Genomic DNA, 27,776 nt, shown 5'->3' with positions numbered 1-27,776 from the left:
AATTCAAAACAACTTTTTATTCCTTTTTGTCATCTAAAATGGAGCACAATTTCTGTACAGTAACAAACAACCACATCATACCCTGACCTCTGTTGATCTCAGTAGAGTTACAATGATGTTGGCTCAGACAGACTCAAGTTTACAAACCAAACACATTAATGACATTTGAGTTAAAACCTTGCTTGAAGGTGTGAGCTCAAAGCACAATGTGTGATATCAAAGTGGTTTTACTGAAGTATAAACACTCTGGCTCATGCTCATACTTACACTCACGCTCACGCACATGCCCCCACTTCCCCCGGCCCTCCAACCACAAACTCCACACACACACCAATGGCACTGTCGGCACATTAGTGAGAATCCTGAGCCGAACTCTGTTTCAGCTCAATCTTTTTTGTTGTACTGGTCAGATCCTAAAACATTCCTCTTCAGTCGTTGACTTGACCACCTCTCACGTGTCATCATTAAAATCTCATAGTCTCAGAGTCTTTTCTCCAAACAACTGAACCCAGAGGGCTACAGGCTGGCGAATGGCCTCCCAAAATGGCTTCCAAAATAAGTTCAGCTTGTGTTGTGATCAGGCCGTCATGACACCTACAACACAGAGTTCAGAGATAGGGCAGTTAGCTAAGACACAAGCGTGCGCACACACCTGACTAGTGTAAGTAAGCATACAAACAACAAGGATCTCTTATACTGACTTTTACTTTTTTAATTGATATTGAGTGACATATCACATACATCTGTAAGTAGTACATATACGTGCAACAGTCTATTCTACGACTAATCACAACTACTATGTCTAAAAAAATACAAAGAAACTAGCAGTACAGATGTAGGATCTTAGTTTGCCACAACAGGAAAATAATCCTGCAGCAACAGGAAATGTGATTATAATTCATGTGATTATAATGCATAGAGATTTTGTGGGGGTTGATACATTTTTCATTAGGACAAATCAAGTCTGACATTTCAAAGTGAAAATTACAAAATGTAGAATCTTTTTAAAACTCTAATACATCTCAAGTTTGCATTTCAGCATGTTTTAGCTTGCGTAATACATTACTAGGAGTTTTAGTTAACTAAAATATCAACCTCTAAGAAAAATGTCAGAGGCAATAACTTGTTTTTCTGCTCCTAGTACTGTATTATGCAAGTCAGCTGAGTTAATTCATATATTTATTCCATACCATGCCTATATCTTTCACTACTGCAGAGAGAGAATATTCTCCTTAAAAACCCTTATTTTAATGTAAATTCTCAGCAACAAAAGAGTGATCAAATTAAGATCCTACATCTGTACAACATATCAACATTAGACTACTCACCTATTTATGTACATAAACTGACATGCCAAAAAGTGGTGAAAAGTAAGATCCAGTATGATGTGTAGAATGCTTTAAATTTAAGTATGTGTGTCAGTGATTTTATTGACCAGAATATATTTCAATTTCTTGCAAATAATTATGTATTAATTGTATTTTATTTTAATTTTATTTAGCCAGGATAGTCCACCAAGTTACAATTTCCACTGTTTTCCAGGAAGTCCTGGGTTCATGGTCTATTATAAATGCCAAGCCTACAAAATGTGCCAATATCCACTCAGTGTGGTTTATAAATTGTGCATAACGCTGTTATACTCCGCTACACTCAAGGGCACTACAAAACTACAACTTGATTTTCTGTCTCTCCACCATTGCTCTGAGGAAACCACCTCTGCCTGCTCTGAAAATAACTAACTTCCATTTTTTGCTTTTGTTGACTTATAAGCACAAAAAGATTGTATGCACACCTCCTATTCCATCACTGTGAATTCTCATCTGTCAAACAAATCCCATTTCCATTTTAAGAAACTGTCGTTTTTGTTGTTGTATTTTCTCTTCTCTCCTTTTCTCACTCAACAAAACAGAGGCCCCACGCTCTCTCTCCATCTCTCTCTCTACCCGCTCTCCTCCTTGTGCTCTCTGTTTTTCCTCACCTCCACAGCGTGCTTGTCCTGAAAGAGAAACACAGAAACCACCCTTTAGATTTCCTGTCCGTTTCATATCAGGGAAGAAAATATTGGTCAAAAGTAATGATGATCTATGGATGTTTAGTCAGTAGAGTGTATCTCAATTACATGTGTATGTCTTGATTGTTTCTCAAACCAGCTACATTAGATAGGGACAATAATAGTTTCAATTTTGTTACACAGTATTCATTCTGAACATTAATATCACAAAAAAGAACATATCTCAACTAACTAGAACTATTCTGCCATAATATAGATAATATCCATGACAGATTTTTAAAAAGGGAGCTAGAGTCAGGGTTGGAGTCGATTCCACTTAAATTCACTTCCTGTATTGAGTGAATTGAAATGGACTCCAACCCTGCCTAGGGTATCAGCTGAGTGTAACTCTACCTTCTCCTGCAGGCGTTCCAGCATGGCGGCCAGGTGTGCCTCCCGCTTCTCCTTGTTGTGCTCCATGCGCAGCTCCAGCCGCTCCTTGGCCAGCCGGATGAAGCTGTTGTGTTCCTCCAGGGCCTTCTGGGCCACCTCGCGCTCATGTTCCCTCTTTTCTGCCAAGTGCTTCAGCAGCTCAGCCTCCTGGCACTAGGAGGGGATAGAGGGGTAGAAGAGAGAGGGGTGAGTGGATAAACAGAGACCAGAGTGGGCAGAGAGCCCCACCACAATCCCTATCCCTTCGATAAAACAAAGCAGTCCCAAATAACACTTCAAGAACTTCCATCTCTACCCCAACAAACTGGGAACAGACAATTCTGACCAACATTCTGTGAGCATTCCACCATACCAATCTAGAAACAGTCAATGCTGTCTTTCTGTCTTTCTTTCCTTTCTGACCCCTCACCTTTCTCCTCTCCTCCGCTGCGTCCAGCTTCCTCTGGATCTCCTCCAGGGAGGGCTCCCTGCGTGGGGGTGTGATGGCGAGGGTGTTCGGACCCCCGTCGAATGAGGGTGGCTTCAGGATGACCTCGAAGGCCTGGCCGGACCTTCTCTTGTTCAGCTCAATCACCTCCATATCCCTGATGATGCACAGGTTCAGGTCCACCACACCTGCAGAGGGCAGGCAGAAATGAAGCAAAGTGTGAGATTGTATAAAGGAAGAACCCAAAGGAAATTGGGGACCAATGAAGACGCGGGTGGGGGGGGTGTAGCTGCCATTTTTAGCGGCCTCAAAAAACAATATTATATTTATCTGATTACCTGCTCAGGATGTGCTGTGGGAATGATGGTAGGTTGATGATTGTGTTAGAATTGTGTAAAACCGTTTACCTTCTTTCTTGGTGGGCTTTTCTTTGGGTTCATGTAGGATGCAGGAACAGAAGATGGACGCTAGAGGGAGCTCCCGCATCTTGTCTCTGTATGCTGCAGGGGAGAGAATATTAAGTGAGATCAGCATTAGTCTCTCTCTATCTCTCTCACTCACACACGAGCACACACACACACAGTACCTGCAAGAGTCATTCTGCCTCTTGTTTTTCTTCTAAAGAGACTGTGGTGAATCAGATATTTCTGAAAGGCGAGACAAAGAAAATTGCTTTATCATCAGATCCTGAAATCTGCAAACACATGTTAAATCCCTGTATTGCTACAGAATCCCACTACCATTACAATAAAACTGGCCCATCGTGAGCTTCTGTGAAGCCTTCATTCAAACCCACTCATCAAGAGCACTTGAGGCCCTGCGCTTGTCACGAAACGAGAGCGGGAGGGGTGTGAAAGAGATAGGGGGGTGGAGGGAGAATGGGGGAGAGTACCATCTGTATTCTACCGCAGAAGTGACCTAACCATTCTCAAGCCCTCTGTCTCTCCCTGTGATAATCAGATGGACAGATCACACTCATTATCAGAGCATGGTACTGTATTGTTATGATAAAACAAGGCAGGGCCTACCTAGCTTGCTCACATAACATACCGGCCTTATTGTCTACAGCAAAAAGAAGAGAGTGATGGAAGGAGAGAAAAATACACCTATTGAATTCTTGATAATAACTTAAATATTTCCATTTATGTTGGCTCCTGCTCTTCAAGCAATCACTGTGACTCACTTGTGGTCCATTCATTTCACCACAAAAACAACAAAAGAATTCACACACAGAGAATCTGAATATTTTCTCTCGCTCTCTATTTGTTTTTTCTCCTCTTTCTCTCCATCCACTCTCTTTATCACTGCCTTGCTGATACAAAGCTACCTCACAACAGTAGCTAGGCCACTAGGTCACACAATACATTCCCCCCTACATACCCAGGAAGAGTAGCAGCTGATTTCGCAACAGCTAGTGGGGATCCTAATAAAATACCCCCCCCAAAATGTCAGTCACGACTAGCTGTAGGACTACTGTTCCATATTGAACATTGCTGTTGTTGAGCCTGCCTACTGTGAGCATTGACTGAGAAGTAAATCCTTGAAATCAACATGCTTTTCTGACTTACACTGCCTTCCAAACCAAAGGACCCCACACTATCTTACACACAGGAGTGAACATGCACACACACACACACACACACACACACACACACACACACACACACACACACACACACACACACACACACACACACACACACACACACACACACACACACACACACACACGCTGTGATCACTCTCCACTGCAGACTCACAATCTCCTCATTGCATAACAACATGCATAAAGTAATCTCAGTCATCTTGTACTGATCCTCAACGTCAGCTTTCTCACATTAAACTGCTTTGTCAACAAGTTAAGCACTTTTTAATAAATGCATAACAAGCCATGCACGCTGCATAAACTGCATTTATGTGAATTAAAGCCACTTTACAAAAGAATCTAGGACAGACAGTTTCTTGTAAGCGTCACTGCATTTCAATGTATGATCTCCAACTATGGTTACTCTGTTCAGCCGAACACTGAGCACACACCTCTACAGCAGAGGTGATGTAAACTCCCTGTGTATCTCGGGGGATGTCATAGTCAGTGTTGCACAGAATATCCATCATCTGACTGCAGCGGAGAGGCATCTCATACATACACTCAGATAGCTAAAGCCTTTTCAAATATGACACAGCCCAATATTTAGTGAACAACAGACAGACTTAAATCAGCTAAATATACAAGAAAAGAGCTTTGGAAATTAATATAGCATTGTTTGAAATTAATATAATAGGACAATTATCCTGGATGCAGAATGCAACCTGCCATACTTTTTTGTTGTTTCGGTAGTTTAGATGGACTCACCCTGTGCTGAGCAATGCTGATGGTACTCTCCTATGTCTTTATCTTGCTTTTTTCCTTCTCTCTTTCTCTACTGTTTGGGCTGTGCTCTCAGCAGCATCAGCACCACAACCAGCTATTGCTGCATGACATCACCTCCTAGCCATCCCATTGGCCCAGAGGAATCCAGGCCACTGATTGGCTGGAGAGCTGGTGGAGAGGAGCAAACAGGGGTAACATGGAGGAGGAATAGGCAGGGGTTAAGGGGATGTTCTTTAACCCTTTGCTGAGTGGAGGCAAGCTGCAAGGATGGCAACATCCTAAATAGTGAGAGAAACAAGATAGAGGTATTTATACAACACATGAATTAGGGTAATTACTATTTTAGCACTTTGGTAGAGAGTCTGATGGAGGGCACTGACTGACACGTATCAGTGATTTTGCATGAGCGTTGCATGTACTTTTTCCTTTGTAGCGCATAAGGACTTGACTTGGACTGAAATAGGTGCCAGTACTAATTTTGGGTGCCGGTACTGTTTATATTTAGGTGCAGGAGATCCACAATACTTTTGAGCAACAGGAGATTAAGCAGTAGAACATTTGAGGTGAAGGTATCCAGCTCCAGTGAGCTCCTGCCCAAGTCAAGCAATGCAACGCATACAATGCACTCTGTACAAAAAGTTATTTGCAAAATCAGAATAATGTTGAATGAAGAGCTGGCTGTGGCTGGTTTGAGTCAGTCAGGTTCTAGCAGTAAATGTCAGATCTATTACTGTCAGCACAGATGGATCTGTCTCATAATCTTCAGTCCCAGAGATATTGATGTCTAGGCTACACTCACCTTGCCAACAGTCCTGTCTGGATCAGCTACCACACACACACGCTCATGTGTGCACGCACAAACACACGGTGTCTGGATCAGCTGCGGCCTGTCAAATGCTATTTAAAACATTCCATCTGTTCTTCTGGTTCTCCTCCAAGTGTCTCAGTTTTAATGGTATTTAAATAAAGTTGAGATGTAAATTGACTTTTTAAATAGTGATCAATATACACTGAGTGTAACAAACATTATGAACACCTACTCTTTCCAAGATACAGACTGACCAGGTGAATCCAGGTGAAAGCTATGATCCCTTAGTGGTGTGGGGGCTGTGCTCTGGCAAAGTGGGTGGGGTTATATCCTTCCTGTTTGGCCCTCTCCGGGGGTGTCCTCGGATGGGGCCACAGTGTCTCCTGACCCCTCCTGTCTCAGCCTCCAGTATTTATGCTGCAGTAGTTTGTGTCGGGGGCTGGGGTCAGTTTGTTATATCTGGAGTACTTCTCCTGTCCTATTCGGTGTCCTGTGTGAATCTAAGTGTGCGTTCTCTAATTCTCTCCTTCTCTCTTTCTTTCTCTCTCTCGGAGGACCTGAGCCCTAGGACCATGCCCCAGGACTACCTGACATGATGACTCCTTGCTGTCCCCAGTCCACCTGGCCATGCTGCTGTTCCAGTTTCAACTGACCTGAGCCCTAGGACCATGCCCCAGGACTACCTGACATGATGACTCCTTGCTGTCCCCAGTCCACCTGGCCATGCTGCTGCTCCAGTTTCAACTTCCACCTGACTGTGCTGCTGCTCCAGTTTCAACTGTTCTGCCTTATTATTATTCGACCATGCTGGTCATTTATGAACATTTGAACATCTTGGCCATGTTCTGTTATAATCTCCACCCGGCACAGCCAGAAGAGGACTGGCCACCCCACATAGCCTGGTTCCTCTCTAGGTTTCTTCCTAGGTATTGGCCTTTCTAGGGAGTTTTTCCTAGCCACCGTGCTTCTACACCTGCATTGCTTGCTGTTTGGGGTTTAAGGCTGGGTTTCTGTACAGCACTTTGAGATATCAGCTGATGTACGAAGGGCTATATAAATAAATTTGATTTGATTTACTGATGTCACCTGTTAAATCACCTTCAATCAGTGTAGATGAAGGGGAGGAGACAGGTTAAAGCCTGGATTTTTAAGCCTTGAGACAATTGAGACATGGACTGTGTGTGCCATTCAGTGTGTGTGCCATTCAGTGTGTGAAGTGAATTGCCTTTGAACAGGGGTATGATAGTAGGTGCCAGGCACACTAGTTTGAGTGTTTCAAGAACTGCTGCTGGGTTTTTCCATACTAAACATTTTCCCATCTGTATCAAGAATGGTTCACCACCCAAAGGAAATCGAGCCTACTTGACAACTGTGGAAACCATTGGAGTCAACATGGGCCAGCATCCCTATGGAATGTTTTCGACATCTTGTAGAGTCCATGAGGCTGTTCTGAGGGCAAAAGTGGGTGCAACTCAATATGAGGAAGGTGTTCTGTTTTGTACACTCAGTGTAATTTGCTTTCATTGAAGTAATTTTATTGGTTCCATAATATAATGAAAAACACTAGAGAACATGCAGGGTGTGCAGGTTTTTATTCCAGCCCAGCACTAACACACCTGCCTCACTATCAATGAGATGTGTTAGTTAGTGCTGGGCTGGAACAAAAGTCTGCAGACCCTGCAGCACTGTGGGACCAGGACTGTCCAGCCCTGTACTGACAGTGTGAGACACCACGACGCTAGATCCCATTCAAAACTACATGTTCCATGATGCCATGCTTGGAAGCGGTGTGTGGAACAGATAGGGTTGCACATTTCTAGGAACTTTCAATAAATATTTTTGGGGGATTGGAGGATTCCCAGAATCAAGAGGAAATAAGCAGGCAATCTGGAATCCTCCAACCAGGATTTCTGGAAAACCAGGGAATTTATTGAAAGTTCTTGGAATATTGCAATCCTAGGAACAGAACACTAAGTGCTCTAAGAACATCCCAGTCACGTCAGGAACACAGACTCCCAGCATGACCATGTCATCACTCAGGGTTCACAGCACACACAAGGAGAGACTAGCTGGAGAGAAAACAAATAAAGGCAGGATATGAGAAATAAAAGGGAGAATTTGATACAATAGGATGAAAGTAACCTGAGCCATCCACCAATTTAATTATCTAAACATTAAAACCTACATTTGTGTGTGAAGACTAACAAGCATCAATAGCAGGCAACATTAATATTGATGATTGTGCCCTCAAGGTGAGAAGTCGGCTGCATTCGAATGATGTCATAATACATGAGTGTTGTAAGGCAGGGGTGGACGGCAGGGACTGCAGAGTGCAGTGATTCTGGAGGCAAATGAAACAAACCCATTAACACAGCACGCAGTAGAGAGAGGTGGTTTTATCATCTCAAGGTGCATTGTAATTAGACACAGTGTTGGGGGTGCAAAGAAGGGAGGGTGCCGACACACACAGTGTCCTCATCTGCTATCCTGCTAGCACCAGCCCAGATGATGTCATGCAGCTTCATGCCAGCAAGAGAGTCGTGTGCAGAGGGGAGAATGTGAGAGACAGAGAGAGAGGAGGGGATGAGAGTGGATGCTGATGAGAGAATGCGCCTGTGTGGGGTATGAGCAGAGGAGAGAGATACAGTGCATTTCAAAGGATGCGGAGAGAAAGAAAGAAAGAGAAGGGCGGAAGAGAGTGGGAGCGGTCATGTGCGGAAGAACAGAGCCACAGAATTGGAGGCAGGAAAGAAAAAGAGATTGATGGCGAGAATGGATGGATGATATTGTTTGTATTACACATCTCCATTGTCTGCAGAAGTGACAGAGCAAACCCATCCACATTCATTCAGTGTAAAACAATGACATAAACATTCCTAGAAGGGGGAGAGGGGGATGGGAAGAGGAGAGGAGGCTAGGGTAGATGATGATGTGTTGCAAGGAAAGCCTAATCATCACCAGTAACGCTCCAATTATGTCATTTCAGGGCCAATCACAGATGCTTCTTCTTGTCTTTGCAGATGCAGTGCATGTATCTGACCCCTCATCCACATAGATCACATAATGACACAGCAAACAATGAGGACAATGTCACAAGGAAAGATAAGCATTATTTCACTTAAACGTAATATTCATAAATACCAGACATCAGATGATGCAACAACAGTCATGTTAGCATGGGGTGGAGTGGAGACCCACATGGTTTAACAGTAAATCTATATAAGAGTTGTGAGGGGAGAAGGGGGACAGAGGTTTTCAGTGCTATAACGTGTTTGTAAGGGGTGGCACAAAGGTGACATAGGTTTACGATAAAGATATTCATTTAGCTTGGTATGGTGGGACAGTCTCTTGTTTGTGTGAAGGGGTGGGGAGGTCTGCAGTAAATCTATAAGTGCTGTTTGGGGAGTTGGTTTGGGGGGCTTGTCGGTCTGCAGCGAGCCTCTGTGTAGTGGGATGATGAACTCACTGCTTCAGTCCCGTGTTGTTGACCACTCACCCATACCAAATTAGACTGTCATTAGACTGTCATCTCTCTCTCTCTCATTAGAATTCAGGGTTTCAATCAATCAAATTATTATCTGAAAGAGCCTAGGGCAGGAAATAGAAGAAGAGGACAGAACAGAAGTAATGTGTAATATGTATGCCACAGCAATGCATATTATTCCTTTCATCTCCATCAGATACAGTACGAAAGGATGATATGCTGTATTCCAGAGGGCCAGGTCAACACACTTCCTGAATCCACTTAACCTCCTCACACTCCAAACCCAGAGGATTACGTCATAAGGTAAGACTCAATATTGTAATGGCGGCATGAGTCATCTGGCTAAGTGAGACTGCTGGACCAAAGTTACCTTAACGATAAATCAGATGAAATCAATTCTATGACGTAAACCTTATTTCATATTTCTAATATGCCCGCGGGACAATATAATGATGTCATTTTGCAGAATGCATGTCGTCATTGGACACCACAGATATATCCTCTTCACTGAAAACAAAGCTTAGGTCTTTGTTACGAGGTGAGAAATGAAACGTGAAGGCAAGTTAATGCATGAAATAGGAAGCACAAAGTTAATGTTATTGCATGAAGAAGATAAGTCTGCTATGTTGTGCACAGACAAAAGCTTATATGACATTTGACCGCATTTTCTAGTCCCCAAAAAGAGTTCAGTTGTGTTAACTTGTCGCGCAAACTAGATTTCTGTAGATTGTAGTTACACCATCCTCCTCATACAGCGTTCGCTTTTTCCTTGAAGACGTGATCACTAGTAGGCGTTTTGACATTTTCCTGCTGAGCTGTGAATTCCTCTGCCACTCTCCATATCCTGTTTTTGTTCTGTGTCTAGCGGAATTTGTAGTCCACGAGCAGTGAGGGGAGTGGAGGGTGTCAGGGAGAGGGCTGAGTGTGAAGGGTCCTGTAAATGCCAATGCGGACGTGAGTCACCATCGCCGGAAGAACACAGCAACACAGGAGGCGTCTGGCTGCTGCAATTGTTTGTATTGCCACAACACTTTTATCTCATCTCTTCTGAGAGTCGGGATTGTGTGTGTGTGAATCTGTGGTAAAACCCATTAATCTTGAACAAACTAAGGGAAACTTTGACCATTAAGAGTAAAGACAAATCTGTGATATAATCCACCCATCTCTCTTAAGGCTATATCAATTATTGTTGTGCAAAAAGCAGAGTTGTCAGAGCAGATGAAAACTACATCTACGGTACAGGTCTGGAAACATTGAAGAGTTAGGGCCGAATGGAGAGTCAGGGTGTGATTAGGCCCAGCCGACTCACCTAAGGCACTAACAAATGTGCTAAAAGTCTAAAGCGGTTCTTCTGTAGGCTAATGATGTCATTTGCCTGCAGAAAGGCAAAAGGCTGTATTCTCAGTCTTCACAGAATACCATGATGCTGTATTTGTGAATGTGGGAGAGACCGTTTGATTCTTAAGCCAGGAGAGAAGGCGTCAAAACTACACTGCTCAAAAAAATGAAGGGAACACTAAAATAACACATCCTAGATCTGAATGAATGAAATATTCTTATTAAATACTTTTTTCTTTACATAGTTGAATGTGCTGACAACAAAATCACACAAAAATGATCAATGGAAATCAAATTTATCAACCCATGGAGGTCTGGATTTGGAGTCACTCAAAATTAAAGTGGAAAACCACATTACAGGCTGATCCAAGTTTGATGTAATGTCCTTAAAACAAGTCAACATGAGGCTCAGTAGTATGTGTGGCCTCCACATGCCTGTATGACCTCCCTACAACGCCTGGGCATGCTCCTGATGAGGTGGCGGATGGTCTCCTGAGGGATCTCCTCTCAGACCTGGACTAAAGCATCCGCCAACTCCTGGACAGTCTGTGGTGCAACGTGACGTTGGTGGATGGAGCGAGACATGATGTCCCAGATGTGCTCAATTGGATTCAGGTCTGGGGAACGGGCGGGCCAGTCCATAGCATCAATGCCTTCCTCTTGCAGGAACTGCTGACACACTCCAGCCACATGAGGTCTAGCATTGTTTGCATTAGCAGGAACCCAGGGCCAACCGCACCAGCATATGGTCTCACAAGGGGTCTGAGGATCTCATCTCGGTTCCTAATGGCAGTCAGGCTACCTCTGGCGAGCACATGGAGTGCTGTGCGGCCCCCCAAAGAAATGCCACCACACACCATGACTGACCCACCGCCAAACCGGTCATGCTGGAGGATGTTGCAGGCAGCAGAACATTCTCCACGGCGTCTCCAGACTCTGTCACGTGCTCAGTGTGAACCTGCTTTCATCTGTGAAGAGCACAGGGCGCCAGTGGTGAATTTGCCAATCTTGGTGTTCTCTGGCAAATGCCAAACAAACTGCACGTAGTTGGGCTGTAAGCACAACCCCCACCTGTGGACATCGGGTCCTCATACCACCCTCATGGAGTCTGTTTCTGACCGTTTGCGCAGACACATGCACATTTGTGGCCTGCTGGAGGTCATTTGGCAGGGCTCTGGCAGTGCTCCTCCTTGCACAAAGGCGGAGGTAGCGGTCCTGCTGCTAGGTTGTTGCCCTCCTACGGCCTCCTCCACGTCTCCTGATGTACTGGCCTGTCTCCTGGTAGCGCCTCCATGCTCTGGACACTACGCTGACAGACACAGCAAACCTTCTTGCCACAGCTCGCATTGATGTGCCATCCTGGATGAGCTGCACTACCTGAGCCACTTGTGTGGGTTGTAGACTCCGTCTCATGCTACCACTAGAGTGAAAGCACCGCCAGCATGCAAAAGTGACCAAAACATCAGCCAGGAAGCATAGGAACTGAGACGTGGTCTGTGGTCCCCACCTGCAGATCCACTCCTTTATTGGGGGTGTCTTGCTAATTGCCTATAATTTCCACCTGTTGTCTATTCCATTTGCACAACAGCATGTGAAATGTATTGTCAATCAGTGTTGCTTCCTAAGTGGACAGTTTGATTTCACAGAAGTGTGATTGACTTGGAGTTACATTGTGTTGTTTAAGTGTTCCCTTTATTTTTTTTGCGGTGTATATACACTTATGGTCAAAACACTCATGGCATTCTCTCAACCAGCTTCACCTGGAATGCTTTTCCAAAAGTCTAGAGGGAGTTCCCACATCTGCTGAGCCCTTGCTAGCTGCTTTTCCTTCACTCTGCAGCCCGACTCATCCCAAAACATCTACATTTCCTTGTGGTTGGGGGATTGTGGAGGCCAGGGGCCTGTTGCACAAAAGTAGAATTAAGACATCCGGGATAAATGACTCAGCTGAGCTCAATGAAGCCAAAACATGTGCGTCCAGGCTTAATTGGTTGCACAAAGACCAAGCCAGGATGAGCAGACACGGATTCATTAAGCCAGGTGAAACCAATCCTGGATAGGTGCGCGCTCACGGCTCACTCAAATAGACCCCGCCACAGATCACAGATTAACTGATTTACCATGGCAACTAGAGCCGCGTACTTTTCCCCGTCGGAAGCACAAATCCTCATGGAGGCATACGAGGAGGTAAAAGATATAATTAAGAAGAAAGGCAACACCGCCACAGTGATAAAGCAAAGAGAAAAAGCGTGTCAAAGTATTGCAGACCGCCTGAATGCGTAAGTAGTGCACAATTACACACTCACCGCTCCGCTGAAACATCACAATTACAATTCAAATATTTAATTCACATCTCCAAAAATGCAGTTGTACTGTAATTATGAAACGGTTAAATTTTTTATTGAAATGCACTGCAGATATGAGTGAAATTGTGTAAAGTAACTCCATCACACTGTATAAAGCTATGATAAATGTTTTGATATTGTCCATTGACGAACACTCTGCATTGCCAGTGATGTGCATTGATTGGTGTAATATTCCTCATCTTATGATTTCAGATGGTCTGCAATGCTGACTGTGTGATCAGCAATGTTGTGGCAAAATGGCCTGGCTCAGTCCATGACTCCAGAATCTTTCGGGCCTCTGAAATCTATCAGTGCCTATCACAAGGTAAGCCACACAACCCCTATTTATAACCATCATGGCTGTGTCAAGAATATCACTGTGTTTATGAGGTAGTAATGATGAGATTTTGTGTTGACAGGTGAATTCTCTGGTGTGTTGCTGGGAGACAGGGGGTATGGCTGCCAGCCTTTTCTCCTGACACCTTTCACAGACCCCCAGGAAGCACAGCAGGCCTACAACCATGCCCATGCCAGGACCAGGGCCAGAGTTGAAATGACCTTTGGCCTCCTGAAGGCACGCTTTCACTGCCTTCACAAATTAAGGGTCAGCCCTGTTAGGGCATGTGATATTACTGTGGCTTGTGCTGTCCTCCACAATGTGGCCTGCCTGAGGAAGGAGAGGGCCCCCAGAGTGCCACCAGCCATGGACTGGGACAATCCGGCAATCTTCCCTGATGACGACAGTGGTCGGCTGCTGAGGGACCAATATGTGTTGAATTATTTTAGTTAGTATGTGTGCTTTCAATTTTGGTTAAATATGTCCTGCGGTGGCAGTGGAATTTGGGTTTTTTTGGGTTCGTTTTTTGACGAATTTGGCCTCTTATGATGTTTGTGCGGTATACTGTGTGTAATACAAGGCTGCAGGGAGGCTACTGCATCCATTCATTTGTCTGTTCAGTTGATGTGTATGGATTTGTCCTGCATTTATTTTAGTGTGCAGACATGCAGGGTGTGTTATATACAGACCTTTGAATGTGTATGTATCATTTTGTATAATATGCTTGGATTCTGTGCTTTCCATCTTGTAGAGTCACTGTGACTTCAGTTTCGAAAGGAGCTGATGGTTTACCTGCTTTGTTTTGTCCTTATTCAATAAAGGAACATAATGTTACACATTGTGTTTTTATATTCATATGGAATGTGTATTTGTTTATATGACAGAGTACTAGGGCCACACTGAAGAAAAAGGATAAAGTCATAAATTTATGAGGCTGGTTCTTTCTGCAGAAAAGCTACATATTGTTTTTACAGTTTTGATACTTATGACAATGTGATACTTAATATTCTGGCACATCAGCATGTCTTTGTTTATGAAACCATACTGAAGTACAATTTCACGAAATGCTGTCATTTGTCATTTTAACAACTGTCCTCCTTTAAAACAACTGGTTACAATATTATGACTTGTGTTTTTTTCCCCTCTGTGGCCCTAATATTCTATCATTTTATATATAGCCTTATAGTCTATGGGAAACTGTAAATTATCTAATGATAGCAACATCATCTAAAAATCATTTTTTATCCAAAATCATTGAAATTAATGATCACAAATGTTTAAATAATAACAGTGGGTCTAGTTATATGTGATAACAATGTATAGTGAGCAGTGAAATAACTATTGGTTTCCATTTGTGGTGACTGCTGACTGACATTAGGGATGAGATTAAATAGATCCTGGAATTTAGCCTGGTCTGGAGCAGGCTAGCTCCACAGAATAAATCTCCATGGTAATTTATACCATAACATATCCTCCTGCCCCCTATCCATCTTTAGTGCTACCGGATTACGGATCAATTGAGCCAGGATCACCAAGATATCCTGGCTTAATCCCTTATCCTAGTTTTGTGCAACAGGCCCCAGGTCATCTAATGCAGCTCTCCATCACTCTCCTTCTTGGTAAAATAGCCCTGACACAGGCTGAAGTTGTGTTGGGTCATTTCCCTGTTGAAAAACAAATGATAGTCCCACTAATCGCAAACCAGGTGGGATGGTGTATCGCTGTAGAATGCTGTGGTAGCCATGCTGGTTAAGTGTGCATTGAATTCTAAATAAATCAGTGTCATCAGCAAATCACCCTAACACCTCCTCCATGTTTTACAGTGGGAAATACACGAGGAGATCATCCATTCACTCACACTGCGTCTCACAAAGACATGGCAGTTGGAACCAAAAATCTCCAATATGAACTCCACACCAAATGCAGTCTCCTCTGAACAGTTGATGTTGAGATCTGTCTGTTACTTGAACTCTGAAGAATTTATTTGGGCTGCAATTTCTGAGGCTGGAAACTAATGACGTTATCCGTTGCAGCAGAGGTAACTGTGTCTTCCATTCATGTGGCGGTCCTCATGAGAGCCAGTTTCATCATAGCACTTGATGGTTTTTGTGACTACACCTGAAGAAACTTTCAAAGTTCTTGAAATGTTCTGTATTGACTGACCTTGTCTTAAAGTAATGATGGACTGTCATTTCTCTTTGCTTATTTCAGCTGTTCTTGCCATAATATGGACTTGGTGTTTTACCAAATAGGGCTATCTTCTATATACCCCACTACCTTGTCACAACACAACTGATTGGCTCAAATGCATTAAGGAGGAAATAAATTCCACAAATTAACTTTTAAGAAAGTCTGTTCATTGAAATTAATTCCAGGTGACTACCTCATGGAGCTGGTTGAGAGAATGCCAAGAGTGTGCAAAGCTGTCGTCAAGGCAAAGGGTGGCTATTTGAAGAATCTCAAATATATTTTGATTTGTCAAACACTTTTTTGGTTACTACATGATTCCATGTGTTATTTCATAGTTGTGATGAAAAATAAAGAAATACCCTTGAATGAGTAGGTGTTCTAAAACTTGACTGGTAGTGTACTTTCAGGACTCTACATGACTGCTGATGAGCATTCAGCAGGTAAGAATGGCTAACACTATGAAGCTTTTTCTTCAGTGGAAGAACACACTTCATAGTGTTAGGTTCTAAATAAAGAGCAAAAACTCAAGACGATTAGTAAAGCTCAAACCAAGTTTATTCCCCCAATGGGTTAGACAGCTGAAACAGGCAAAGACATGTTTGTTTCCACTACCACAAGTATATATACCCCAATTTGGATGAAGTCTCCTCCTTCACTATAAACATTACATCTTTATAGCTAGGCAGGAAGTTAAGTGAGGCGGTTAATAAACTGTTCCTTCTCCCTTAATGTGACCTGACCTCCGCCCCCATTCATCACAAATCCACAGCTCTCCACCTTTATCAGTGACTGCAACCATGTAATCGCCTTTCCTTCACTCTGTACAGTCCAAGCCAGTGGCCCTTATCCAACCTTAATTGACCCCACCATATACATTCCTCCTACAGATAACCATTAACTTATGGTGTAGAAACCAGACTGTGGCACTCCTCATTTCCATAGAATACCTGGTGATTAACAATATTTCAAGTTTAGAAGTCAGAACTCATCAATATAATTAACTTACACTAAACAAAATACAACAAAACCATTTACAGATGAGGATATTTATTTGAGGCAGTTTCCTACAGCAGGCAACAGGAAATGTGAATTATAGTTAAATGTATGTTTTTGTATGGATTGATACATTTTTTGAAAAGGGAAAATTCAAGTCTGCAATTTCAAAATGGAAATTACAAACTTTAGAAAGCTTTTTAAACAAACACACTACAAGTTAAATTCTCCTGCAACAGGGTCATCAAATGAAGATCCTACATCTGTAAAATAAAAAAAGGATACAAGCACATTATTCCATCAGTCATTACCCCACCTTTTTAACAAAATGAGGCTCAAGATTCTGACAAGAAACAGGAAACAAGGTGTTCACTTTGTCCAACCCTTATGCAAAAACATAACTTATTAAGTTTCAGTCAATAAGATCAAACAGAAAACCTACTTAAGTGGCACTGCAACACTGCAATAGTCCAAGGAGCTTCAGCAGTTCTGAAGAGGGGACCAGTAGGCATGCAGGTAGGGATAGAATTCCCAGTAGGCAACACACCAAGGTGCATCTTCATAATCTAAAGTGGCCTCTTACATCCTCTCCTTCGCTGTTGCTGAATGGAGTGAGCTGGTCGGACTATACTACATCACACCTTACCTGAGTGGTTACAGTAGACCAGTGCAGATGAAGAAGAGGGAACCACATTGGACTAATGACATACAGCCCTTCCCATTTGATTAAGGGGGGGGGTTCTTACAGGTGAAGTATGAAAGTTCAGGGTCCTGTGGTAGTCACTGAGACTTCCTGTTTCGTACCTGCACCCATTCCCTTCTCTCTTTCAGGAAGTTCCCAAAGGCCGTGCCCTACTTGCTCTCCTCACTCACTGGAAGGGGAGATGGGTAACCTTAACAGGGGAACTTATATTCCCTGTATTTTTGTGTTTAATAATATTTTTGGAACAAATCTTTGCTTCCTACGTAAGACTTATTAATGATTGACTTGTTAGGAATGCAAGGTGACATGATCTTATAAAACTCTCCACTCACTGCCGTGATCGATGTCATCCATGTAGCCGTCCTCCCCCTCCTCATACGGGTTCCCACGGTTGAAGAGGAGGTCACTGTGGCCAACACAGCAGCTTCCTCTGAAGGATAGGAAGTGACAATTTCATTATTTCTTTCACTAACACCGGACTCGTGAACACAATTCTAGTATATAATACGCAGTACGAGGTCTAATACTCACATACACACACGATCAAGCACACAATGCATGGGGGTCACTCTCTCACAGGCACACACATGGACACATTCTGCCTCACCTGTTTGTGGGGTCATCTCCATGGCAACAGCCCCCATGTCTTTCTGTAAATGCTCAATCTGCTCCTGTAGCTTCCTGCTCTTAGCATCCGTCTGGAGGGCATACCCGGACCATCAGATAGAGAGATCGAGCACACACACAGTACATACAGTTGTTCATAGCATTGTGTACTGAAGTAAAAGCCCCGTTGAGGCTGGGGGAGAGGGGGTTCTACTAAGCATTATGGAATTGTTTTAAAGGTCATACCAAGGATCATTTTGCTCTTTGATTTAAAACAAAAAAGATTGTATTACCATTTTGATTTGGCGTTACTGCTATTAGCCATACAAATGCACTGAATAACAGATTTTGTACATGGAACAGATAGTCCCCCCCCCCAAAAAAATCAAAAGGAAGTGTCTGTCTTATATCTGGGATAGAGAGCAAAGATCAGGAAGATCAGGCAAAGATCAGGAAACAATAGTTACGCATAAAAAAATATATAAAATCCATTTTACTTTTGGCACTGAACAGTCTCTATTATACAGTACACGCCTACTCATTCCAGGGTTTTTCTTTATTTTTCCTAGAGAATGCCAAGAGTGTGAAAAGCTATCAAAGGCAAAGGGTGGCTGCTTTGAAGAATCTAAAATATATTTATTTGTTTAACACTTTCTTGGTCCCTATTTGATTCCATGTGTTACTTCATAGTTTGGATGTCTTCACTATTATTTTACAATGTAGAAAATAGTAAAAATAAAGAAAAACCCTGAAATGAGTAGGTGTGTCCAAACTTTTGACTGGTACTGTACTTATTCATTTTCTTCAACTGGTACCGGGGTCAGACGGGTCTTGTGAGGCCTGTGGGTGTCCTAGAGAAAAACAATGAGAGTCTCACCTTTCCACAGCGGGGTAATGTTAGTGAGTAGCCCAAACTGTTCGAATGCTACAGACAGAAGTTGGCAGATCGGTGGTACCGACCTCAGACGTGGGGGTCGTAGGGTGAAACGGAGAACACATGAGAGTCTCATGGTCTGACAAACACCGCTGAAGCTCTGCCACCTTTCACTGCAGATGAAGAGGATGTGGTGGATTGAAACCAGATATCTCTATCTTAAACAGGTATATTTTTATGGGGGCGGGACATCGACTCATTCGGGTTATGTCTGCTCACCGTGGAAATCTAATTAGCATAAAAAAATCCCACTACAAATCCATTAATTTACGTGCTCCCGAGTGGCGCAGTGGTCTACACTGCATCTCAGTACAAGAGGCGTCACCTGGTTCGAATCCAGGCTGCATCACATCCGGCCGTGATTGGGAGTCCCATAGGGCTGCGCACAATTGGCCCAGCGTCGTCTCGTTTTTTTTTTTAGATTGGATGCTTCTCAATCCAGCGCATCCACCAAAATTGCACTTCCGCATTTGCGGTCTGGGCTGGAATCATACAACACTGTGTTCAGTCCAGCACATTTAGAGATTTACTGTATTATTAAATAATAATCCAGAGAGAATTATCTTCGGTCATCGTCATAGCCGTGTATATTCCCCCTCAAGCAGATACCATGATGGCTCAAGAAACTACACTGGACTTTGTGCAGCCAGGAAACCACATATCCTGAGGCTGCATGAATTACAGCTGATGACTAACAAAGCAAATCTGAGGAAAACACTACCAAAGTTCTATCAACACATTGGCCTGTAGTACTCATGCTTCAAAAACTCCCGACCATTGTTACTCTCCCTTAATGATGGCTACAAGGCCTTTCCGCCGCCCTTGTAGCGAGGCTACATACAGACACCGGTTAGTCGGGTTGATTGAGGTAGTATGTACATGTAGATATGGTTAAAGTAACTATGCATTTATGATGAACAGAGAGTAGCAGTAGCATAAAAGAGGGGTTGGGGGAAGTATCTGTGCTAAGGTCTATTCCGCACTGGTCTGACCAATTGGAATCCATGCCTTAAACCTGTTGAGTGTAGGGGGCAGTATTTTGATGTTTGGATGAAAAACGTACCCAAATGAAACTGCCTATTTCTCAGGCCCAGAATCTAGAATATGCATATAATTAGAAAACACTCTAAAGTTTCCAAAACTGTCAAAATATTGTCTGTGAGTATAACAGAACTGATACTGCAGGCGAAAACCTGAGGAAAATCCAACCAGGAAGTGCCTAAGTGAAACGAATCTCCCTGTTCCATTGCATGCCTCCCCTCCATTTAAAGGGATATCAACCAGATTCCTTTCTCTATGGCTTCCACATGTTGTTAACAGTCTTTAGACAGTTTCAGGCTTTTATTCTGAAAAATGAGCGAGAACGATCACATCATGTCAGTGGATGGCTGGGTGCCAGCAGAGTTTTGCATGCGCAACAGCTTGGAGCAGACATTTTCTCTCGCTCTCCTATTGAAAAAGCTACGGGCAGGTTGAAATATTAGCGATTATTTATTGTAAAAACAACCTGAGGATTGATTATAAATAACGTTTGACATGTTTCTACGAACTTGACGGATACTATTTGGAATTTTCATCTGCCCGTCATGACCTGCACGAGCCTGTGGATCTCTGAACAAAACGCGCCAACCAAATGGAGGTTTTTGGATATAAAAATAATCTTTATCGAACAAAAGGAACATTTGTGTAACTGGGAGTCTCGTGAGTGCAAACATCCGAAGATCAAAGGTAAGCGATTAATTTCATTGCTTTTCTGACTTTCGTGACCAATCTACTTTGCTGCTAGCTGTTTGTAATGTTTTGTCTGCTGAGAGAGATGTCCTAACAATAAACGCTTGGATAGCTTTTGCTGTAAAGCTTTTTTTAAATCTGACACACCAGGTGGATTAACAACAAGCTACGCTGTGTTTTTCTATATTGCACTTTTGTAATTTAATTTGAATTTGGCGCTCTGCAATTGAGTGGATGTTGACGAAAATGAGCCCGCTAACGTGATGGGTGTGCCAAGAAGTTAAGATTGATCAAAACAAAAGGACTGGGATATGTTCCAGGTCGCCTCTGAATTCATCAGGAAGTGTATAGTGGATGTTGTTTCCACTGTGACAATTAAAACCTATCCAAACCAAAAACCATGGGTAGATGGCAGCATTTGTGCAAAACTGAAAGCGTGAACCACCGCATTTAACCCCCTAGAGTCGACTAACGCACCGGTGCATCAATCTAAGTAATAAAGAAATCCCCATCAATATCCGCCAGTTTAACCTAGATACAGTGTCTCAATCCACCGGATTCTCCAATGTTGCACTACCACATCTGTGGTGAAAGGTGGCAGAGCTAGAGCGGTGTTTGTCAGACCACGAGACATCCTAAAAACAGTCTTCTCACAAAAACGTCTGTCATGTCTGAACTATTACAACAGCTCTATGGAATGGAGAACATGATAGTCGTCGCCGTTCTGCTCTACGACCCCCACAAGGACAAACACTTCAAAACCTTGTTTCTTGTGATTTATTTTTTTATTCTCTTTTTTCCATCTATGAATGTGTTATTCAAAGCGTTTCTCTGGGCTAATAGTAGTAAAAACACATTTTTTCAATACTTTTATAAAATAATAATATATTTTTTTATACCTAAAGGGTGTCCTATAATTCAAATAGCTAAATTATCCATAGTATAAACCATCTTAAACTTATAATTGTGGACGACTTCAAAATTGAATTTCAATTAATGGAATGATGAGGATGAAGGTGATTGAATTTAGAACAAATGTGTAAGAATTTACATGCCACTTATTTTTGTATTACTAACTAAAATGGCTGTTACACTAAGGTTTTTATTCTAAGAGAAACTAAAATGTTCAATTATTCCATGATATTCTTAAAATGTGTAGACTGAATATAAGCATGTGAGGTCTGCTAAATAATCAAGTTGATGGCGCAGTCATTTTTCCTCGCTCACTTTAGATACTTTGAAAACTAAATACATCTCCAAAATAGTTATTTTTTAAACAAAGCAATTATTATTATTAATTCATTTAGAATTATATAAAAGTCCCTTAGATATTCTCACAGATATATTATTAACCCTGTTTTTCACAAGCGTAGCAGGCTGTGAATACTGCAATCAACGTTTCTAGAATTGGCTATTAGCAGGACAATATATATTGGTCATATTGATCATGGCTCCTGAGTGGCGCACAATGGGATTGCCTTGTAATTTTCCAGCTTTATCCACTGAGATTGTGGTGGGCGCACGAGGTTCAAGGCATGAGGGCAGGGGGCACGGGACAGTCCACAGAAGACTGATTTAGCCCATGGGGAAGGAAGGGGGATTGCATCATCGGCCCCACTGGGTAGCACAGAGCAACACTAATAATGGTGCTGACTAGGGAAACGTTTCCGCTGTTCTTAGTGCCCGTCTGCAAGTTCAAACTAACTAATAATGGTGCAAAAAATGCCCCTTAGATTTGAATTTGGACAGCAGAAATGATTAAATATTAAAGCATTATAGACCTCTCACTAAAGGCATCAGTCAAAAGTTACACTTAAATCTGGATTTTATGAAAAATGACACGAAAAGCACACATCTGAAAATCCCAAACTCTAAAAGGAATTGGAAAGGTAATTTTGTTAAAACCTCTACAGGATCGGTGGGTCCCCCGTGGGACAGTTGAGCTAATGTAGGCTAATGTGATTAGCATGAGGTTGTAAGTAAAATTCTCTAGTACATCCAATATTGAAGGCTATCAAATGGTTCTCAAAGATGCACTCTGGTGGTCAAACTAGCACTAACTAGCAAATGGTAACAATGGCTGACAATTAGAATTCTGTGGCAGCCCACAAGGTGTGCTGCAGTATGACACAACTTTTACAGGAAGAGCCACTGTAATTGGCAGGGACTCCAGACAATCCCAGATTACAAAGGGAACCAGCCACGTCGCAGACACCGACGCCGTACTCTCAGACAAGTAAAACACCTTCTTCGCCCGCTTTGAGGATAACACAGTGCCACAGACGTGGGTCGCTCCCGAGGACTTGGAGCTCTCGTTCTTCGTGGTCAACATGAGTAAGACATGTAAGCGTGTTAACCCTCGCAAGGCTGCCACCTCAGACGGCATCCCGCGTTTTCGCCCTATCCCAGTCTGCTGTCCACACCTGCGTAAAGATGTCCACCATTGTTCCTGTACCCAAGAAAGCAAAAGTAACATCTAAATTACTATTGCTTTGAGAGGCTAGTTAAGGATCATATCACCTCCAGCTTACCAGACACCCTAGACTCACTACAATTTTGATACCGCCCCAATACATCCACGGATGATGCAATCGCTCCACACACTGCCCTAACCATCTGGTAAGAATGCTGTTCATTGACTACAGCTGAGCCTTTGTCACCATAGTACCATCCAAGCTCATCATTAAGCTCAGGGCCCGGGGTCTGAACCCCGACTTGTGCAACTGGGACCTGGACTTCCTGACGGCCCTCCCCCAGGTGGCGAAGGCAGGAAACAACACCTCCACTTCGCTGATACTCAACATAAGGACCCCAAAAGGGTGCATCCATCAGCCCCCTCCTGTGCTCCCTGTTCACCCATGACTGCGTGGCTATGCATGCCTCCAACTCAATCATCAAGTTTGCAGATGTTACAACAGTGGTAGGCTTGATCACCAACAACAAGACAGCCTACAGGAAGGAGGTGAGGCCCATGGCAGAGTGGTGACAGAAAAATAACCTCTCCCTCAACAAAACTAAAGAAGTGATCGTAGACTTCAGGAGACAGCAGAGGGAGTACACCCCCATCCACATTGACAGGGCCGCAGTGGAGAAGGTGAACAGCTTCAAGTTCCTTGGCGTACACATCACTGACAATCTGAAATGGTCTACCCACAAAGACAGTGTGGTGAAAAAGGCGCAACAGTGCCTCTTTAACCTCAGGAGGCTGAAGAAATTCAGCTTGGCCCATAAGACCCTCAAACTTTTACAGATACACCATTGAGCGCATCCTGTCGGCTGTATCACCGCCTGGTAGGGCAACTGCACCACCCGCAACTGCACCACCCGCAACTGCACCACCCGCAACTGCAGGCCTCTCCAGAGGGTGGTGTTGTCTGCCCAACACATTACCAGGGCCACCACAAACGTCAATGGTTTGGACAGGTAGGTACTGGGGCTGGGCGATTTCTCAAATTAATTTGATTTATTAAAATGTATGTTTTTGCGCAATATCCAAATCAAATAATTGTATTGGTCACATACACATATTTAGCTGATGTTAGTGAGGGTGTAGCGAAATGCTTGTGTTTCTAGCTCCCACAGTGCAGTAACATCTAACAATACACACAAATCTAAAAAGTAAAGCAGATCAAACAGTTGGAAACGGACAGAAGGGTGTGTTCATAATAACTAAACTGTTCTGCCTCGTTAGCGAGGAAATAGAACCAAGTTTGCTACACTTGAAATATTGAGATTAGCTGGCTACTCACTAGCACATGGGATTGTGAGATTATATAAAATTAACACAAGTCTCATATACAATGCCTGCTACAAGAAGTTAAGGTGCATTATACATGGTTCTGGTTAAATTGAACAAAAAGGGCATTTTCATTGACAACAAACCAGATCAATGATTATTGCAAAAAACAGGATCAAGTATTTTGATAAAATATTTAAATTATTAGTGGGTCTTATGGTTGTGGAAAGCTTTGGTATAATTTCACAAGCCCTAAATTCATTAGATTATTGCTGACTGTTTTAAATTCAGTGTATTTTACCTTTGACTGTACAACAAAGCTAGGGATGATTTTTAGGCCATATTACCCAGCCCTAGTAGAGAAACACCAGAACAGTGCAATGCTGTACTAAGTACTATTCTTCTTCTATGGTTACCAGGTCATCAGCTAACTTTCAGAGAAAAATATATATAATTACTCATTATTGTATTGTTCTTCCCAATGAATTTCATGACCTGAGGCTGCAAAACGTGGAGAATGTGATTTATGCAGCCCACATTGGACAAGTAATAACAATGGTGACATCTATTGGACAGTCAATGTATCAAACAAATACACATCCTATTCTGTTGTGAGCAGAAAGTGAGTTAGCCTACCTGATCCAATCTTGTAGCGAAGAGATTCAATGACGTGACCATTCATCCTTGGGACCCAGGCCATATTGCTCCATGACTTCTTTGTAATTCACTGTGTCACAGATATCTACAAAGGGACAAGAAGGAGTTTTCTGTAACTTATTAGCTACGGTAGCTAATAATAAAATAAGGCAGTGGGTAGACCAACATAATTATAATGATTGAATTCTATGAACAGAACATCCAGGAAACGGACTTTTCTGAACATTCAATAAATGATTGGCATTATCGACATGATGACAGTGCCACACATTATGCAGGGTAGGTGCTTTTAGCAATGCGGGTATATTTACATATACTACCATTGCTAAAATTGTATTTTGGGGCAAAAAAACAGTCAGTGAGAAGCCAGATGTTAAATACATTTCAACTTACTCTGCCTGTGGGAAGGACTGTTGGTCATTATGGCAGGGGAAATTGAGACAAAATGTTCCTGTCATGAACAACAATCCTGCCCAGAAGCACAGTAAGTTGAAATGTAATTGTATTTAACTTATGACTTCCCATATACTGTTTTAGTGCAACGAACACTAGAGTAGTTATTTTAATATTCCGCGTTGTTAAAAGCACCTATATGCACGGTGGTGGTCATGATGATTTCTTACCGATGTTGGTAGGGAAAGGGACTTCGTGCACGGCAGGGTCTAGGTTGATAATATATGGAAGAGACTTCGTGGTGTGAAGATGGGCAGTGAGTCGCTGAGAAGAAACATTAACAGAGTCAGAGCTAGCATAGCTAGCTAAGTTAGCTATAAGATGGCCGTTACCAATGTAATTTTGGGGGGCACTGAGCAAATTTAAGGTCTTGTGAGCGGAAACCTGAAAGTTGTGAGAATTTTGTGCAAGTTCTCATGTGTGTTTACAGTGAACACTGAGAATGTACCCTTACAGTTTTAGACAGTAGCCAATACTATTGTGGCTATTTGAGCATAATTTAGGCCTACCAACAAAACCAATGGAACTTATTTGCATATTCAAGCCAGTCTCAAAATACAACACTGCCCCTTTAATTAAGACAAGCTTTTTACCTGACTTGCTTTTCAAAGACAGCTTGAAATTTTGCCTACGCGTTTTGTGTTCTTGTAGGAAGCAGTAAATCCTCATTTTTGACCTCTACTTATCTATAACTGGGCTAATAACTCGCTAACTAGCAAAGAATATCAACAAAAATCCACACGCGCGACTCTGATCAGAAAAGCGCATTCATTTGCGGGTGATTGACAGACCGCTCCTGGGCTACCCGCCAATAGAAATCTACTCCCTTGCGCTCTGACATTGCGTTGCTTAGAAGAAACATTGGCTGTGACTTTGCTAATTTACAGTTTCTTTACCAAACTGCCTAACTACAAAATAAATATGCAATTATGCTTAGTTTGGTTGAGTTTACATAACCCACATATGCAACGTAAAGTTACTGGTTAGCTTTGGGAGTCTGTGTATTGGTTGGAGTTAAACCATACACAAATCCCGATGTGTCCCAAAGCTAACGCAACCAATGTTAGCTAGATTTAGGTTACCTGCACAACAGTTTTTTTTCCAGACACCGCCATACGAAGCACTATGAGACAAAATGGTTTCTTCTGCGGAGCATTTCCAGAAGTAGTCTCCTGTTCCATCGTCACATTCACTCCTTTCTCCTGAAACCCCTTGTGGACAGGTCGTCCCAGCAGTCGAGTCTGTCGCAAAGGGCCCGCGTGTCTTTCTTATTTCCACCGCTAGGTGATGCAAGCCGAGATGTTTTACTTTGTCTTCTTTAGCATAATACAAAAACAAAATGGCAAGAGGACGATTTTCAAGATTGTTCCTTTCCAGTCAGTCCAACGCATAGACTTAAATAGACATCGCATCATTGTATCTGTCCCACAATGGGTTTTGTGAGAGCACTGGCAGTGCCATAGAGCCCCACATTAGAGGTGTCATAATACCCATAATACCTAGAGGTCAAACATGGAAATGGTTCCAATAGCTCTTATGCACATTCCATAATCGAACGTTCTAAACACACTTCCTACTGGTATGGCAATTTCCAGTGGCGCATAATATAGAACGGAAGTCAGTCTAGTTGTTATCGACAATATAACATTACTACCACAATGTCACAGTTTTTTACTAGGTGTCTTCAGGACTTGCCTCAAATGAATTTTAATGATGTACATCGAATCGGTTAATCAGCCTCCGAGATTCCAGCTAGCAAGAATGGAAAGGAGTTCAAGATGTATATAGAAAGGTGAGTACCAAGTCAGTGACAGATATAAAGTTAGCTAGCTACAGTCATATTAGCTAGCTAATTTAAGTATTAACTGTAGCTAGCTAGTTACTTCGTAAATTACATAACGTTGACAAAATCTTCCTGAGAATGTGTGTATTTTTGTTAGCTTGGTTAAGTTATGCTTGCTAGCTATATTTGCTAGCTAAAAATAATTGTTATTCATGTCTTCTACACAGTATCTAGCAAAGATACATTGACAGTCAAAATCACCGTGAGGGCTACCTGTCACAGGTCCATGAGGAAGAGTGAAAAGCCGCACCGCATGAGAGTAGGGAAAGGTTATAGATAGTTACTAGGGACCTTGTTAAACATCTCCTGTAGGACAATGTCATCATGGTCAAAATGTGTTGGAGACAGTGTCAATGTTTAATCTTATCAATAGATAG

At 42.6% G+C, this 27,776-nt stretch overlaps 1 protein-coding gene across 5 annotated transcripts; it reads right to left on the bottom strand.

The window, feature by feature from the left end:
• Positions 1–2: 2 nt before the first annotated feature.
• LOC109904191 (stathmin-4) lies at positions 3–26,910 on the bottom strand. Of its 5 annotated transcripts, none has more exons than XR_004202708.1 (13): positions 26,639–26,904; positions 25,727–25,820; positions 25,083–25,188; positions 18,837–18,896; positions 18,047–18,137; positions 17,772–17,869; positions 5,224–5,409; positions 3,457–3,517; positions 3,278–3,370; positions 2,853–3,058; positions 2,405–2,596; positions 1,793–1,996; positions 3–594 (listed from the first exon to the last, which is right to left on the bottom strand). XR_004202708.1 is itself a non-coding variant. In XM_031788009.1 (13 exons), the coding sequence occupies exons 8-13, from the start codon at positions 3,467–3,469 to the stop codon at positions 586–588; spliced, it is 531 nt and encodes a 176-aa protein (XP_031643869.1). In that variant the 5' UTR covers positions 3,470–3,517; positions 5,224–5,409; positions 17,772–17,869; positions 18,047–18,137; positions 18,837–18,896; positions 25,083–25,188; positions 25,727–25,820; positions 26,639–26,902; the 3' UTR covers positions 3–585. The 5 variants fall into 5 exon arrangements, 4 of the variants coding, with proteins under 4 accessions (XP_031643869.1, XP_020356981.1, XP_031643868.1 ...); XM_031788009.1 differs by having other exon boundaries at positions 1,979–1,996; positions 26,639–26,902; XM_020501392.2 differs by having other exon boundaries at positions 3–1,996.
• Between the last annotated feature and the right edge of the window lie 866 nt (positions 26,911–27,776).

This window comes from Oncorhynchus kisutch, linkage group LG14, assembly GCF_002021735.2.
Source record: "Oncorhynchus kisutch isolate 150728-3 linkage group LG14, Okis_V2, whole genome shotgun sequence".
NCBI classification, from domain to species: domain Eukaryota; kingdom Metazoa; phylum Chordata; class Actinopteri; order Salmoniformes; family Salmonidae; genus Oncorhynchus; species Oncorhynchus kisutch.
The sequence above is the reverse complement of the archived record's forward strand: the minus strand, read 5'-3'. Positions and strand labels throughout refer to the sequence as shown.